Below are 17,868 nucleotides of genomic sequence, written 5' to 3'. Positions count from 1 at the left end.
CCAGGATATCATTTGAAGATTTCATGAGGCACTTCACAAAACTTGAGATCTGTAACCTCACACCTGATACTCTGGAAGCCGATAAACTCCAGACCTGGACTGTGTCAGTCAACGAAGGGCGCTGGGTGAGAGGCTGCTCAGCTGGAGGTTGCCGGAATTATCCAGGTGAGCAATGGGTCTTAAGAGACAAGGTCTCTTTGATGGGGACTGTATTAGATCCCACAGGCTAAGTCACACCACAGACTGATCAGTGCTTGGCCATAGGAAAAGCCTTGCTTCCTCAGTGGATGAGGCAGGTGATTTTGTAGCTGGAAATCTTTTGTCCCTAGGTTTGTGACAGCACCTCGTAAGCCCAAAAGGCAGACCTGGCAAAGATAAACCATTGTTCAAATACTTCACAGTACCCCAAGTAAAATAAGAGATCAATTTCACTCTGTTAGATTTCACTTGAGTAATCCAGTTTCTGATAGCTTTAGGTGCTTTGGAAATTTGTCAGATGCCAATTCTTCATTTTATATCTTCCTTTCATGTGCAGTTTTCTTAGAACTATTGAAAACCCATAACACGTAGAAAAATATATATGTATTAGCACAATTTTAACCTTTCCCTCAAGAGTCATAGGCAGGGAACTTAAAAGTTCTCTTTGATCATGAGTATCATTAGAAAACTGAAGCTTTACATGTTTGCTTTGGGTTGTTGGTGGGATTTCACAGATACATTTTGGACCAATCCCCAGTATCGCTTGAAGCTCCTGGAGGAAGATGATGATCCTGAGGATGAAGAGGTTGTCTGCAGCTTCCTCGTTGCACTGATGCAGAAAAATAGGAGGAAAGAACGCAAGCTGGGAGCCAACCTGTACACCATTGGCTTTGCCATCTATGAGGTATCAGCTCTAGACTTTGTTCTTAGCAACGTAGTTGCAAATCCTGACAGTATGCATTTACCAAGAGAGTCACTAAATCATTCAGCTTGATTACATGAATTGTGACTCTCACTTTGCAAGGAACTTGGGGGAAACCTGGAAGAGAGGAAGGAAATTCAAGGCTTTGTAACTATTCAGCCCATAGTAACCTCAGGGTTTACCCCATCTATAAGTAACAAACTTTTTCGGCTTTTATGGTGACTTAATGCCAGATTTTAACACATTCTCTCTCATATACTCTTCAATTTGCCTTTCATCCTTGCTGAGACTAAACATTTCATTAGCAGAATAGTGTAAAAAAGGAAACAGACACGCAAGATCTGTATATAGCGATTAACCTCTGTCCCTGCTATCATCTTCATGAAGAAGTCAAGTTACTCAGTCCCTTGCACAAACATATTTTAGTTCAGATTATAGTGGGTCTCATGCAGATCCCAAGAGATCTGGAAAGGAAGAAAGAAATTGCTTCATTATATAACTTGGGTGATTTTATTTACTGCCTGCATCCCCAGAAATCTATGTGAACGCCCTTCTGTATGATCTATAAACAAGTGAACTCACCTAGCAGCTCTGACTGTTTCTTCTCTTTGTCTCTCCCTAAGGTGCCCAAAGAGGTATGAGCAGAATGGAGGCAGACTGGCATCTTGCTGTGTGCTCACAGCTAGTGTTACTGTTGTGCCTGTCTGTAAGTCAGCAGGAAACTGTCCAGTCAAGTTGGTTTTCAGGGATGTAACAAAAGTGAAACTGCTAACCTTTCTGCTTTGAGTGTGTATTAGTAACATTTTGCGGATAATTTTTAATTCCTTCTCACTCGCACCCCATTTTCACCTGCACCTTTTCCTTAGTCCTTCTTTTCTATTCGTATGCAACCTGGCCACGGCTTGCACGATCGGTCAGTGCGTCTGGGCTGCAGGAAGCAGCGTCAGCGAGCGCTTTTGCACCCCACACAGAAACACCCGAAACCACTTCCATTTCCTCCTGCGACTAATGGCAATGGCCTGTATCCTGCAGCCATAGAGTTTTCTCTATCTTCTCAGAAGTCATTGAAGAAAACATACTAAAAGTACACAGATTAAGTTTTTCTGAGCCTGCTGGTAGCTGAATCATTGGCATCACAAGTTTTGCAAACAAGGTCACCTAAAGGCTATGTTACCTGGAAAACATTAAGACAACAGGCTGAATATTGTCTTTGCTGACTGTTTTACAGATGGTTATTTCTGCAGCAAACCACTTACAAGTGTTCTTAATCCACAATTCTTGACTTAATTTTCATATTTGAAACAATGCAATGTTTGATTATGTTTCTTTAGCGGATACAGAATTCACGTTTTGTCCAGGCAAGGACACGTTTCCACTGAAAGCACCTTCACTTTACCACACGGCATGTAGGAGTTTGCATATAACATTCCTTGCCATGCCACCCTCCAAGGAAAGTAGCTGAACTTTGGTTACACACAACTTAGCATCCAACAGTCAGATAAAAGCGCCTACACAGCAGAAGTCAGCCAATGCTCTGCAGGTGGGCCCTGGAGCAGCCCTCAGAAGCCAGCTAGACCCAGCGAGTAGTAACTTAAAGGAAAAGTGACAGACTCCGTACCTGTTCCCAGCTAGCATCCCCTGTCAGCTCCCTGCTTGCTAAGCTGCTGCTTCATCTGTGTTTTCTGTCCCAACCATGTACTGCCTGCATGACAAGCCACCTAGGGAATGGGTGAGACTTCCTTGAAGACAAATTGACTCATTTGTTCTGCAGATGCATGGTACTAAGCACCACTTGCAAAAGGATTTTTTCCTCTACAATGCCTCCAAAGCTAGAAGTAAAACCTATATAAACATGCGAGAAATCTCTGAGCGCTTCCGGCTACCTCCCAGTGAGTACGTCGTCATCCCATCGACATACGAACCCCACCAGGAGGGAGAATTCATCCTGAGGGTCTTCTCAGAGAAAAGAAGTCTTTCAGAGTAAGTTGCAGATCCATTTATCTGGCCATAAACGTGCAGGTGAGCTTGCTAGTCCGTCATAGTCATGTTCCCAGTTTGCTACACCCTGCTTTTAATTTTCTTAACCTCATTAAAAAATCCAAACTGCAAACTCATTTCCCTGAGCTTTCCTTATACTCTAAAAAGAGCTACTTCGATTTGTCTTTGGAGAAGCTTACTACGTGCAGGATATCCTTTGTAAACATACCATTAGCAATTTTTAATAATGAAAATGAACCTATTTGATTTTTTTATTGCTATATGCCACTGGCTGAGGTTTTGTCCAGAAAGATCATTGAATCAGATCTAATTTCAGTCACGAATGAAACACAGTAGGTAGTTATTTCTTTTCCATGATTCAACTAGTTTCCAATCTAGTTGAAGTTTCCAAACTTCAACTAGTTTCCCAGAGCTCAGCAAATTGCAGCCAGTGTCACTTTGCTTAGGCCAAACAGCTTCTGTTTTACTCCCAGCTGTCAAAGTTCAGTGTTATCAAGGCTTTTTAAAGGAGTAAACCAGAATTACAGAATCGTTAAGGTTGGAAAAGACCTCTAAGATTATCAAGTCCAACCATCAAGCCAACACCACCATGCCCACTAAACCGTGTCCTGAAGTGCCACGTCTACACATTTTTTGAATACTTCCAGTGATGGTGACTCCACCACCTCCCTGGACAGCCTGTTCCAATGCTTGACCACTCTCGCAGTAAAGAAATTTCTCCTAATATCCAGTCTAAACCTCCCCTGGTGCAACTTGAGACCATTTCCTCTTGTCCTATCACTAGTTACTTGAGAGAAGAGACCAACACCCTCGTTGCCACAACCCCCTTTCAGGTAGTTGTGGAGAGCGATAACGTATCCCCTCAGCCTCCTCCTTCTCCAGACTAAACAACACCAGTTCCCTCAACTGCTCCTCATAAGACTTGTGCTCCAGACCCCTCACCAGCTTTGTTGCCCTTCTCTGGACACATTCCAGCAACTCAGTGTCCTTCTTGTAGTGAGGGGCGAGGGGCAAGTGAGGCAGCAGTGTTCCTGGAAGTGGTACTTGGGACGCTCAGCTCAAACTGGGAAAAGCTACATCTAGACCCTGCAGGTGTAATGCTTGGAAGCCAGCTCACTTCACTGCCTTTTTGGAAAGTTTAAGAGGCTGCTTATAAACCAGCTTTAGAAACAAGCAACATTGGGAACAGCCACTTCCCTGATTTATTTACTTTCCGCATTCTTCTAGGGAGGTTGAAAACATGATTGAGGCAGAGCGTCCGTCGGTAAGTACTGTCCTGGGCCTCTTTTGTGTGTGAATAGAAGTAGCTCCCTAGGAGGAAGAGCATCACATCTAGGGAAACCTACAGCAGGAAACCATTTGTGGCCACACAACAGCTCCTTCAGCATAAATTCCCACATTTTCTCATCAAGATACTTTTATTAATACTTGCTTTTTATACACTACTTTCTAATTTGGACAGACTAAAATCTTTTGCCTGATTTGAAGTCTGTTCCTGGCATAAAGAATCTGGATGCTAAGCATTGCTTTTGCCTCCCTCAATTGAGAGTATTCATTTTCTGGGGAGGTCTAACTCTGTGGTCTGAGATTTGTCTGTGAAATTGGTATCTCACCTAATAAAGACAAAAGTACATTATTTTGAAGTACATGCTTTGTGGAACAGGATCCTACTGATATTCTGATTCAAACTAGCATCCACGACAAGCTCTAACTCTTCAGCCTGGGGTTTTACACATCTATATAGGAATATACTAGAGCTAAAAATACAACAAGTCTTGAAAAAAAATGGGAGGAAATGCTCTTGCATAGAACAGAGTGCCATCAAACCTTGCTCAGAAGTGTTCCCCTTTTGTTTCCTGCCATGATAACAAAATCTGGTGGCATTTAATTGCCACTTCAGATAACATTGATCTGTGGGCACAGAAATCCAATCTCCACTGCACTGACAGGCTGGGAAAAAGAAAAGGAACAGTCAGAGCTAAAAGTACAGTAGAGATTTTATTCAGCAGACAAAGCCCTAGATGAGATGGGACACTCATCTTTTTGCTATGGTTTCTGCAATTTCTGTCCTTCAGTATGCAATTTCTTGGTGGGCGCATTTTCCCTCATTTTTTGGGATTGGAAAACTGTATGAATATAAGAATGGGAAAAATAAATTTGAGAAAGGGAAAGAAAAGATGAAATTTTACCATCAGCTCTGCATAATATGCATAAAATCTACAATTCTGTTTCAAAACAATTTTTTTTTAATTGTCTCTTTTTGTACAGAAAAAGAAAAAGGGCAAGGTGGGTACTTGTGCAATGTGCTGAGTTGCAGCAAGACAAAGAGCTTGTGCCATGCATGCAGCAGGAGCAGAGTTTCTTGGTATCATTAGTGATTCCTCTGCATCTGGAAACTGGTCTAATTAACGAAGGGCGCTGGATAAGAGGCAATTTGCAGGCAGCAAAGATTTTGTCTTGCTACACTAAAATCTAATGAAATAGCTATAGCTACAGCCCTCTCACTCAAGGGGGTGGCAGAAGGGTGACAGAAACTTCTCAGCTTTACAAGCTTGATCCTCTGGGTTGCTCAACTGCCCTTCCTTCCTGCCCCTCCACAGGCATCCCAACGCCCCTTTCTAGCGAAAAACCACCCCTTCTCCAGACACACGCCCTCCCATTTGCTTTCCATTCCCTAATACAGCTACTCCTCTTCCCTGAAGTTCCTGCCCGCCAGAGGCCGGGATTCTCCTTTCGGTTCCACACAACATGTTTAGGACCCTGAAAATGTAACCAGGCATCTTAATCTCAAGACAGACTGATTGCAGTTAATACTCTAGGGTAACACATTTGCATCTTGTAGCAGCTTTTCTTCTTTTAAATGCACTAAACCGGAACAATTGCACGTGGCTGCTTACAGCTGAATGCTTCAAGAATTAATATAGAGAAAGAACATAAATTTTGCATAATTAAGACGCTCCTACAAAAATACTCACTATCTGCATAGGGTTCAGATTCTGTTTGCTTTCAGTGCTACTGTCCTTCATAGAGAGGGGCATGTTCATCAGTTTAACTCAGATTCAAGAATCTGAAAGGCTTATTTTGTTTAAAAAAAAAAAAAAAAGAGTAATGTTTAAATGGTTACTGGCTTTCTGAAAAGGAAAGCTGGAAGCCAGAGATTGCACTATTTTGCAAAAAGACTTTTGCAGCTTTTTTAGCATGAGGGGAGCAGTAACTTCAGAAAATTCTTTTTCTTTTTTTTTTTCTCTTTTTTTTTTTCTTTTCTTTCTTTTCTTTCATTCCCAGCTATGGCTTTTCCAGGCACTCTCTCAGGGCAGGAGCTATGGCTGCATGTGCTTTACCACAGAACGGGTGTCCTCAAATACTTTCCTTTCCACTATTTTTTGCGTAATTTTCACTTCTCTTTTGCTCTCTTCCTTCTTCCTCTTCTAGCCTATCATCTTTGTTTCCGACAGAGCAAACAGTAATAAGGAGCTGACAGTAGATGAAGATGCTGGCAAAGATGGTGAAAAAACCCACGTAGATGAGAAAAAGGTTTCTGCAGCAAGTGGCAAGGGGAAAAGCAAGGCTTGGTCTGTCTAGCATGAAAGAGTGGCTGAGGAGAGCACAGGAATGGGGCAACATCCTTACATACCTAACAGCTTTTCATCAAACCTTAGCATAACTTGCTTCTGGCTTCTGTGGATCCAATGAGCATGAGCAAAGGGAGACTATCCCTTCCAGTTATTTAACACCTGTGCTGGAGGATGTAGTTGCTTGAAAACATCTCCTGGTTGCTCTCTCATGAAGGGATCCCGGCTGCGAGAGATCCCTTCCCCAGGAGCAGCGCAGTTCAATCCACTCGTGCTCAGCCCCCTGAAACGGCACCCGCTTTACATGGGGCACCGGCACAAGTCGCACCCGAGGGGCTTCAGGAGCTCCTGGCAAGGATCACAACCTCTCCCCAGCACAAATTACGTGGCCCTATACCAGTCCCTGTTGGCCAGAGAAAAAAACGCCCGAGTACCCCCCAGGAGCTCCTGCACCCCTCCCCTTTTCTCTCACTAAGGGCGGGGGGGGGGGGAAGAGAAAAAAAAAAGAGTAGTGAATTTGGAGTTTCCGCTGGCGGGTGGGTGAGGTGCGTGAGATGCAACAGCCAGACCCTGCACCCAGGCTGGTGGTGGCTGGAGGCATGGCTTGAGTGTCTGCCTATAGGGAGTGTGCTGTTCCCTGCACGACTGCTAGAGCATGCAGGTGCCGAAGTGGGAACAGATTTTAACTTTTCTCTGTGTTTAGACAAACAAAAATAAGAACTAAGCCAAGAAATTCACTTTACTTTGTTACACATAATTACTTTAATTTAATACTGGGGGCGGGCGGGAATAAAATATTTTTTAGTATCAGCCTCAGACTTCAGGCTTGCTCTTTGCATGTGTCTGAGAAAGCTTCACTTCCATCATTTTCCTCTATCTTATGTGCTACTTGTCTCCAGCAAGGGGCCTCCCAAAAAAAGGGCTCTCAAGCCCAAGTCCTTCTGGTCGATTCATAGCCTACAAGGGTGGCTATGTAGAAGATATGCCTCTTCTGCTCCAAACTTCTCCCTTGCAACATGTGAAACAAAAAATTAGATGATAAAACATCTGTTTATATGAAAGTAATCATTTAGGCTCCTTCCAAGAGAAAGGAGAGCAATGGGATGAAGCTAAGTACTCAGCAGTTTTGCCAAGGAACATGTTTAACCAAAAAAAGGGGAAAGGAACAGGAGGATGACCCATTCCTCCAAAGAGCTCCAGATTGACTAAGAGACTCCTTCGCACAAGGGCGAGCGAGCCCCCCAGGCCCCTTCCCCGCTGGGATAAGGTCGTATCTCTTTGCTTGTCTCTTTTCAGCGTCCTTCAGCAAAAGCTCACGAGGAGACTGAAGAGGAAAAACAGTTCAGGAATATCTTCCGACAGATTGCAGGGGATGTGAGTATGTCTCTGCCACCAAAGCAGCCCAGCCACAACAGCACCTAAATCAATTGCTTCACAGATACAAAACACTGAGTTTTAAAATTTCCTTTGACTTTCCTTCCATCAAATTTCCTTTGACTTTCCTTCCATCAAATTTCCTTTGAGGTCTGAAGCTAAGCAAAATCAAATAAAAATCCAATTAAGTACACAGTTATTCTCATATGTATGTATAAGCTATTACCATTGTGTACAAGGGAGCCTTATTTAAATTCAGGCATTTACTTCTGTCACCACTACAAGATGTTATTTTGCATAGCATGTATAAACAAGTTAGGAATACAATGCCCTCCAGTACATGCTCAACGAGGGAAGATAAAAGTAAAAACAGATCAAAGAACTGCATAAATCAAGAAGCTGCAAATGGGTTATAGGAATTTTTGTCTTATACAGTGGCTTGAAATTACTGATCGTTCTTCTAGTTGTAGTTTAATAAGCACTGTATGGTAACTTTAGACCTACCTCATACTGCAGCCTCAAGGAAGATTTGGACTAATGTTTATATGAACTAGAATGCCCTCTAGTTTGAAGCATGTATATGCCATACTGAAAAGTGACCAAAGACTTCATACTTTTAGCAGAAACATCCATAAAATGATCTGCTTAATAAGGAATGTTGTAATTAATGATATTTTCACCTCATTTCCCACCAGGACATGGAGATCAATGCTGAAGAACTCAGGAATGTTCTCAATAATGTTGTGAAAAAACGTGAGTTTGAGCATGTTTTCCAGTAACCCTGGACAAAGAAATCTGTGCTATAACGTAACCCTCCACCCCTGAGTTGCACTCTAAAAATTATTTACTGTTTCAGACTCACAAATTTCCTAGTTACATTTCCATGGACTTTGCATCCAAGACTTCAGTGAGCTGAATTTTTCATTGAGGTGCTCTCTACGAGTGATCAAGTACTGATAACACAGAAATGAGCAGATGTTCATTAGAAGCACCACACAGGATAATATAACATTTCCAGCAGTCTGTAAATGCCCTTTAAAAAAAAAAATATTCTAATGGAGGGGCAAACCTTTCTCCCTGTTTAGCAAACTTTAGCCTACAGACCCTGGGCTTGCTTAGTTACCTGGAAGTTATTTTACAGTTTTCCAGAGGCTTTTATTGTATGTTACAGCTCAAGAAAAGTAATCCCTAATTACAAGCAATAACATTACTTAGAGTCTTTTTGGATTTCTCCACCACTCATTTCTTACTGGATGAAGGAAGTAGGTTTGGCTTCTCCTTTGAGTAGAGTTACACCTAAGAGGAAGAAGCGCTTGCTGACTTGCATGATCTGTTTTCACCTGGGATCATTTATTTCAGATAAGGACCTAAGGACAGAAGGATTTGAACTGGAATCCTGCCGCAGCATGATTGCTTTAATGGATGTATCCTTTTCTGGTGAAAAAGGAGTGCTCAATACCACACTAGTCCACTTGGGTTGTACTTCCCACCACTGCACACGCACAACTTAGTAAGCCAGGGAAGCAGAACAGTACATTATAGTCTGCAGTCAGATAACACAGAATTCCTTGTTTGGAATCTTAACTCTAGTCATCTCAACATTAGCGTAGCTGGCAGATGAAAATATCCCAAAACAGACAACTACAGAACATAGAATCTTTGGGTTGGAAGGGACCTTTAAAGGTCATCTAGTCCAACCCCCCTGCAATAAGCAGGGACATCTTCAACTAGACCAGGTTGCTCAGAGCCCCGTCCAACCTGACCTGGAATGTTTCCAGGGATGGGGCATCTACCACCTCTCTGGGCAGCCTGTGCCAGTGTTTCACCACCCTCATTGGGAAAAATTTCTTCCTTAGATCTAGTTGAAATCTACCCTCTTTTAGTTTAAAACCATTACCCCTTGTCCTGTTGCAGCAGGCCTGCTAAAAAGTCTGTCTCCATCTTTCTTATAAGCCCCTGTATGATAGCCTTCCTTAAGTGTCAGCAGCTGGCCAGCTCATGTACTAAAGCATCATTTTTGTAAAAAATTTTTTAAACCAACTCAACATAACTACAGTTCTTGCCAACAAACTTACTCTATTTCTCTCTTACCTTTAAGTTTATAATACATTCCACTGTGTGCTTAGCATACAGAAATTTTCTCAGAGCAAGTATAATAAAACACACTACAAGATGCCATATGGGGTTACCTCTGATACAACATCGCTTAGTTTTCCTGTTTGACATAAAGCATGATTTTGAGAGGACATAAGCACATGCAAACATAACTAGAACAAAATTGTAACTACAACCCAAAGCCATAATGGTTGGAGCCTAAACACATTTTTCTAAATGGCTTTAGTCAACATTTTGCTTAGTTCTCAATTTATTTTAACCAAAGCAGAAAGAGCTTCACTCTAGCATAAAGCTCAGTTGTCTTAAAAATGTTGGGGAAGCTTCACATACAGAGGTATTGGGAAAGAGCCCTCTAAAGCATCCTGCTCATGTACTTTATAATACCTCCAGGAACAAGCCTCTCTCCTGTACCAGAGTGTTTGCTTCTACACGAAGTACAAATAGCACTTCACACTCCTGAAAAAAAAAATACTATGCACAATTGTACAATTTGTATAATACAAAAAACATAACCAAAACGTTCACAAGTATTTTACCGCACAGCTCAGCCAGTTCTTAATGCTGAGGAGATCCAGAGCTCAGTTTCACATTCATCCTTCCACCAGTAGTTGCAGACTTAATTAATTTTCTCTTTAAAATATTGTGGGTTTTTTACCTGAATGACATCACAGACAGATGGCTCAGGGAAGATAAATTTTGATGAGTTTCGGCATCTCTGGGACAAGATTAAAAGCTGGCAGGTATTGCTGGTATCCACAGCACTGTTCTTCACAGCTTCTGCAGCTCAAAAGCTTGTGTAGGAAAACCAGAACTCTTTACATACACTACAACAAAAAGAAAAGTTAAAAAAACCTGCAAACTAGCTTCTAAAAAGAAAACTAATGTCCCTCCTCATCCTATTCACAGCCTAAGCAAATATCCTGAATCTCTGAAGCTCCAGCACTCACCTAAGAACTGCCTCCATGAGAACCACAGAGAGGCATACAAATTGAAGGAGGAGGATGGGAACTAGAATCAGGCCTCAGAAATAGCTTAATTAGGACAATTAACAGCATAAACTCAAGTCAAAGAAGGAGAGTCTCTAAAGGAGAGCTTTATTCCTTCTCACAGCATGGATCCAAGTTATTTTACTTTGTGACCGAGAGGAGGTCTGTGCTAACAACCCAGACTGTCCAGCAGCAGCAATACAGGGCAAATGGCAAAGCCTCCACGTGCCTGAGGCACACTTCCCATATCCAGTCAGTGGGTACATTCAACAGAAGTACAAGCTTTTGTTGTTGTTGTTGTTGTTGTGTATTGATTTTTTTCCTTTTTCCAGAAAATTTTCAAGCGTTATGACACGGATCATTCAGGAACCATTAACAGCTACGAGATGCGCAATGCAGTCAATGATGCAGGTACTTCCCCCAGTGCCCAACAGCCGAAGAAACCTTATTTTGTTTGAGGTATCACAGGCGGAGATCAGGAACACAGTGCTGCCTTTTAAAGACAGACACTAGAGAAATTAAAAAAGTAATTCTTTTCCCCCAGCAGACCTTCTCAAATATCCAAACAGCAAGCCTTGTATGTCTTGCAAACCAAACAGATCTCTTCAGCTCTTTAAAATTTCCAGTGAATGATGCTCTGCTGTCCTAAGGATCTCCCACTCGGGGTCCTGCTGTTCAGAGGGACCAGAGAGTGTTGAAGACATTTGCTCTCATTTAAGCTGTGGATTCTTTATGTTTGTGTAAGTAGCAAACAAAGATCAGTGGAAAACGTTCAACCCAAGTGTACAGGCACTGAAACCGAGTCGGAGCAGGCCAATGTCCGAGTTTCCATCAGAGGCAACCGAATGGACATTTCTTGAGTCCTGCTCATGTTTCCTAGGCACTAAGCCACCGCAGGCTCAGTCTCCTCTTCTACCTGGGCAGTGAGAAGAATATTTTTGCAAAACTTGCAGTTAATGACATTCGTCCTGCAAAGAAAGCCTTTTGGTTTTTCTTGCTTCTTGTCTCAAACACACAGGTGTGCTTCTTCCCTGGATAGCAGGCCTCCTCCTGCAAATGTCTTCACCACCTCTCTTAAGGGAGCAGGATGACTTTAATCAGAAAAGCCCACTATAAACCTAGCTGGGATGATTTCAGTGACACCTTCAGTAGTATTTTGGCACATCAGTTACCAGTTCATCAAGGAACAGAAACAGGTGTCTATTGTGTACTTTACAAAATACCGGTGATTCAATCCTTTGCCGAGGACAAAACCACACCAAAAGTCCTGGCTTTGGACTCCTGCTGCAGTAGGAATACGGGTCATTTTTATTTTCCATGTTTCCATTCTCACTGGGGAAGTTGCCAATGTAAAAAAAAAACAAAAACCAAACACCACAACAAAAAAAACCCCCATATTGAAATAGCTCCTGCCCTGATTTTAGAACTAAGGACACATTTTACAATGAAAATTCCTCAGTCTTACAGCGCACAGGCTGTGCACAACCCTGCATTTAGCCAGCAACCAGCAGCGCCCAAATCGCGACAGACCCTTTACGAAGCACGGTCGCACGTTGCACTGCTCACTGCCACAGTTTGGTAACACCATGCTGAGGAGTTAACTTCCTTATCTATTTTTTGACTATTACGTAATTGCGTTTTTCATAGCAACTTCCTCCTATGTTTCTGTTGCCCAGTTTTTCTTGCTTCGCTCTTATCAGGCTCGGCTAAGCTGCAGACTCTTTGGTGTAGACCTCTCTTTATACTTCAAAGCATGAGGTAGCTCAGGTGCTATTGGCCCTCCCGAACCGTAATTTCAAAATGTTACTCCTGTGAGCTGGACACAGGGAAGCTCCTTATAGATTTACTTCACTTTATTTAGCGGCTACAGCAGTAGCCTCCGGCCTGAGCCTCGGCGGGGCCTGGGAAGTGCTGATGGCCGACCTGCTCCTGGAGGCCTGACGGGCACCAGCGCTTCCCCCCGGCTGCAGCCCAGCTGTGCCCCCTTTCTGGTCCACTGCAGGGTTTCGGCTGAACAACCAGCTCTACGACATCATCACCATGCGCTACGCTGACAAGAACATGAACATCGACTTCGACAGCTTCATCTGCTGCTTCGTGCGCCTGGACGCCATGTTCAGTGAGTGGCTGCCCCGGTTTTACTGTGCTGCCTCCCCTCTTCGTCCCCAAAAATGCACTTGTCATACTCAAAGCAAAGTTTGTTTACAGCACTACTGCCTAATAATTAAAGATATGTGCTTAGGAAATCTAAAATACGACAGCCATCTCATACAAACACAAAAGAAACCACTGCGTTTCTCCTTCTCCTAAGGAAAAAGACAGCAGAAATACTTGCTGACCACCTAAGTAAATACCTGCACAAGTTTGCATAACACACCAGGAGCACAATTTGGTTTGCTATCTGGGATCATCTTTACACACACAGTAATGTAATCTGCGCTGTGTATTTTTGTTTCCTTGCTTTAGGGGCATTCCACGCCTTTGATAAAGATGGAGATGGCATCATTAAGCTCAATGTCCTGGAGGTAAACCGCTTTATGCCAGTATTTCTAACACAGTGCCAATATACTGAATTTTAATCGTATTATTCATTGCACATGTTCTCAAGGGAGCCTACGAGAGTTGGTCTGAAATTGTCATCCAATTGGCAAGAGGCTGCAAAAATTTTGCTACCCTTTTTACACAGAAAACATCCATGATCTCCCAGCAACAGCTGCTCTGTAAGATTCCGGCTGGTGCTGAAGGGGACAACTGCGGACTCTTCGTATCATCTTTGAAGTGCTTTAAAAAAAACTTAAAGATTTTTTTATGAGGCAAAATTTAAATCAAACATACTGATGTGGCTTTAACTGAAAATGGAGTTTAACATAGTTCTTTACCTTTTAAAAATCTTATTAAGATGACTTGGAAAGCTTCAACTTAAAAGCATGTCTTCTGCTAGGGAGACCATTAAAAAAACCCTCCACTTTTTGCAAGGGAAGGAGGAATAGGAGCAGGAAGTCTAAGACAAAATTCCCCACTGACACTATGCTTCATACTAAGTATCAGTAAGCAGCTGCCTTCCAGCTGGAGATGGCGGTGTCTCAATATACAATTTGTTGGAGGATGCCAACAAACCTTCCATCCTTTAATTCCAACTCCTCTTTCAGTGGCTGCAGCTCACGATGTATGCCTAATGCCAGAGCCAGTGGCCACCTTCATCAAGAATACACTCAAGGCTCCTGTTTTGAGTAACTAGCTTCATTCATCCCCAAGTGCAAACAAGAATGTTTCCTAACTATGTGCTTCGCTCACCGAGATAAACAGCGCATGGCAAGAAGCCCTTGGAAAAAGACAACCATACTCCAGTAGGCAGACCAGTACGCATATTTTGTAACCACTTTTATAAATTCCTGACATTTTCTTCTGGGCAACAAGGACTAATTTACTGATGACTCAATTAAGCTTTTTTCTGCATGGTAAAGACATGGAGCATGCATCCTTACTCTGCTTACGCAGACAACTGGGAAAGTCTTCCCTCGAGTCAGGCAAAACTGGGACTCTAAACTGTGAAAGTCAGAGGTGTTTACTACCACCTTGTAATTAGTCATGAACTCTTTGTCCTGCTTTTGATACTATTATTTCAGACTCTTCACAATGTCGACTGAGTATTTCACATAAGATTGTGCTAGATTACATTAATATTATGCATCCCAATCACTTACGTTGTTATAGATGCGGCTGTGCAGGTTGGTTCTCTGCTATGCTAGAAACCTGGAAGTAAGGCACAACAGACTGCACGACCTAGGTACAGCTGGGGCCAATGCCTCAGCAAAAGTATCAGAACCGAACAATTTGCTCTCATTTTTAGTACCCCCTTAGTATTTTAATTACACATGCGACATTGTACATGTTTTTTTATTGTAACTGCATTTTCTGTAACATTGAGAAAGTTGTTTCCCCTTCGAGACAAAAAACCTCTTATACATACAAATTTATGTATCTACACATATACTTCCCTCCTCTTGCCCCTCCCCACCCCCGTGTTCTATTTCCTGATCGTATTGTGTAGTTCTTTATTTTAAGAGGTGACTTGTAGCAGAATCAGACGCCATTTTAGCATGACCACTTTGGGAAGATTATTATAATGTGTAAGTATAATTAGTTTAATTTAACTGAAAATAAAATCAACTGGATTTTGGCCTAACCATTAGGGTGGTTGTTTGTTTTTGTTTTGAAAGAACAGAGAAGGATGAAATATTGAATATGCAGCAGCTTTTGGTGTTTTATGGCAAGCATGAAATCAGCTTAATATCTCAAACACTTGCCTGTTTGCTCCTTGAATACTTTAAAAAAGAAAAAAGCACTTGAGTTTGAGACGTTCCATCATTATCAGCTTCAAGTATGACAGGCTTTCAGAACTAGTCAATCGTTGAACCATATAATAATGGAAGGAAAAACAAAATGTGCAAGAAAAGGTGTGAAGAGACCAAACTTTGTCAGGAGAACCTTCTACTTAGTTCACCAGTGGTGAAAAGTAACAAAGCAATCCACTATTGTAAAGCAAAATTGTAAAACCGAATTGTAGCATCCACTCAAAGTTATTCCGGTAAGTAGCACATTTAACTGAAAGGTCACTAAGAAACAGAAAACCTTTTGACCATAAAGTTCTTAATGTTGTCTTGCACTGTAACTTACGCTGAAAGACCAAGAAAAAACAATAGTTTATCTAAACAAGAGTTATTCATCTTTAAATTCAACTTTTATTTTAACCCAAATCACATTTTTAAGATGACTGGAACACTAAGAGCATTGGGTTCCAGCCCTGCATTAAGTCCACTAAGCTATCATTTTCTATACGAAAAATATGGCAGAGAGGCTCTTAGTTGGGATGTTCAGAGAACAATATCAGTCAAAAGATCATAATCAGGATTTTGATTGGTAACTCAAAACTGGTCCTTCAAGTCCTGGTCAGTGAACTACCAAGACCTCTAAAGAACTTCCCTTTGCAACAGGCCATGAAGCAAGGGAGTCAGTACGTCATCTTGGAGGCACCAGCTGGGCGGACAGTTTCCACTTTCAGACTAGGTTTGAGATTCCTGCATGCTGTGAGCAAAAACTTGCAACATTCCTGCCAGTGCTGGAGCTTCAAAATGGCCTGTCTGATTTTATCCAGCCCTCTTAAAAAAGGAAAAAAAAATCCAGAACAAAGTCAAGTTCTACCAAATCTACCAAAAGAATCATTCTATTAAAAACAAAGAAGAATCAGACTGACAAACCACAACAATATAAAGAACTTTTATTTTTCCTTTTTTTTCCCCTCTTCTTTTTTCTCTTTTGCTGTGCAAAGTTTTGTTATTACACTCACAGCTTTGTACCAAAGAGAGAGAAGAAAACCAAGGGCATTCTATGCACATGTTCTACACAGCTTAAATTATTAAATGTTCAATCATGTTGTTTTATTCCACTTCCATTCTTCAAAAAGACTGTTTAACACTTACAGCAAAATGAAATTTGAGAAGCTGGCAGGCACATATAACAGAATATATACCTACACAGTTTGCTCTTTCACTATTAAATATTTTACAAACAGTAGCTGAAACAGTTTCCTTATCCTTCCTCACATATTCTGCAACTCTGGACAACTTAGACTGAATGATTGTACCATACAAGCCTGAAAACCAAGATTCATCTGTACCTGTGTTTTAATCCAAAAGAAGGGAAAAATATTTTCTCAACACCACATTTTTGTTTCTGGAAACCTGCAGTTTATTGTGAGTTTTCAGTTATCATTTACCTTGATCCGGCATTATTGTACAGTTAGAAAATGTGCGTTAAGAACTGCACTATTTCAAACACACTGCACAGCCAAACTCCTGCTATTTTGCAGAAGTCAGCTCATGTGCTGATAATACGTTTAAAGTCTGCAATCCACATGTAAGTGACACAAGGCAAGCAGAAGCTGGGATATTTAATGCATCTTCATATCAATGGATGCAGCATTTTTCCCCCTGGCCCCTTCCACATACAGAAGCAGCAGCATTAGGCCATACAGTATTTTGCACTGCCAGTTAGCTGTTAATTTTCCCTGTGATTTGAAGGAGAAAGGAGAAACAAATATAGACCAATCCTAGCACTGTCTTATCATTCAATATACGTGAGGCTATTCGGGTTGTGGAAGGTTAAGCTTTGCAGTACATGTGAACTTTAAATGATCATTTTATGCTACTCATGTCCTCCTTTTGGAGCTTGGGCAGGGCTTGGCATGCCTGTGGCACAACAAGTTCTCACATTTTGAAGAGAATGATATAACTGGTTTCAGTAGCACCTGGCTCATTCTTTATATCATAGAAGCGTACAATGGCTCTGGGCACTTTCTGTCCGCTGAGGAGGCTCATACCTTAATAGGCACAGCGTCAGTCCTGCTAAGAGGAAAATGGTGGCTTGCCCCCCTATAGGGCCTGCCATATGTAGTCAGCCTTATAGCATGTCCAGAGCTCAGTATTTAACATTTGACTAATAAAATAAACATTGCTAACCACAAAATAAACCCTCGCTCTACTCATTCTTCCACCCACAACTTTTTACTTGCATAAAAAATAAACTGAAAACAAAAATAGTCCTGAAACAGGCTTCAGATGTGCAGTACTGCTTTTCATGCAAATATTACTCCATTAAATTTCACAAATAGTCAACCTTCCCAGAGTTACTACACTCTTCGACCAGAGGTATATCAGGAGCCAAAACCCTAAGCTGCAAGACCAGAGAGACCTCATTAATGGCTCCCAAGCCAACACATTAGCCAGCATATCTGTTCTGCAATTGCCTCTGGAAGAAGTGAACAGCCAATAGCGAAAACTGCACCGAATTCCAGCTGAACAAGTAGGAAATCTCCCCGCAGAACTCCAGAGATGCCTGGGCATTCCCACAGCTGCACAACAAC

At 41.8% G+C, this 17,868-nt stretch overlaps 1 protein-coding gene across 5 annotated transcripts in view; it reads left to right on the top strand.

Moving 5' to 3' along the window:
- Nucleotides 1-14,122, top strand: part of CAPN3 (calpain 3) — a gene marked incomplete at both ends in the record, with an annotated part of 29,762 nt that extends 15,640 nt beyond the window's left edge. Inside the window, 14 exons of one of the 5 annotated variants that reach the window (XM_082000285.1) lie at nt 5-165; nt 714-883; nt 2,673-2,881; nt 4,127-4,163; nt 5,168-5,185; nt 6,332-6,433; nt 7,768-7,845; nt 8,541-8,598; nt 9,205-9,269; nt 10,632-10,700; nt 11,279-11,357; nt 12,949-13,065; nt 13,413-13,471; nt 14,096-14,122. In XM_082000285.1, the coding sequence (XP_081856411.1) occupies nt 5-165; nt 714-883; nt 2,673-2,881; nt 4,127-4,163; nt 5,168-5,185; nt 6,332-6,433; nt 7,768-7,845; nt 8,541-8,598; nt 9,205-9,269; nt 10,632-10,700; nt 11,279-11,357; nt 12,949-13,065; nt 13,413-13,471; nt 14,096-14,122 (1,249 nt within the window). Of the gene's footprint in view, nt 1-4; nt 166-713; nt 914-2,672; nt 2,882-4,126; nt 4,164-5,167; nt 5,186-6,331; nt 6,447-7,767; nt 7,846-8,540; nt 8,599-9,204; nt 9,270-10,631; nt 10,701-11,278; nt 11,358-12,948; nt 13,066-13,412; nt 13,472-14,095 lie in introns of all 5 variants that reach the window. The other 4 variants (XM_082000284.1, XM_082000282.1, XM_082000281.1 and 1 more) reach the window with 4 other exon arrangements.
- Nucleotides 14,123-17,868: the final 3,746 nt, after the last annotated feature.

Source organism: Phaethon aethereus (genome assembly GCF_964289735.1).
Source record: "Phaethon aethereus genome assembly, chromosome: 5".
NCBI classification, from domain to species: domain Eukaryota; kingdom Metazoa; phylum Chordata; class Aves; order Phaethontiformes; family Phaethontidae; genus Phaethon; species Phaethon aethereus.
Note: the sequence above shows the minus strand (reverse complement) of the source record. Positions and strands in the feature narration are given on the sequence as shown.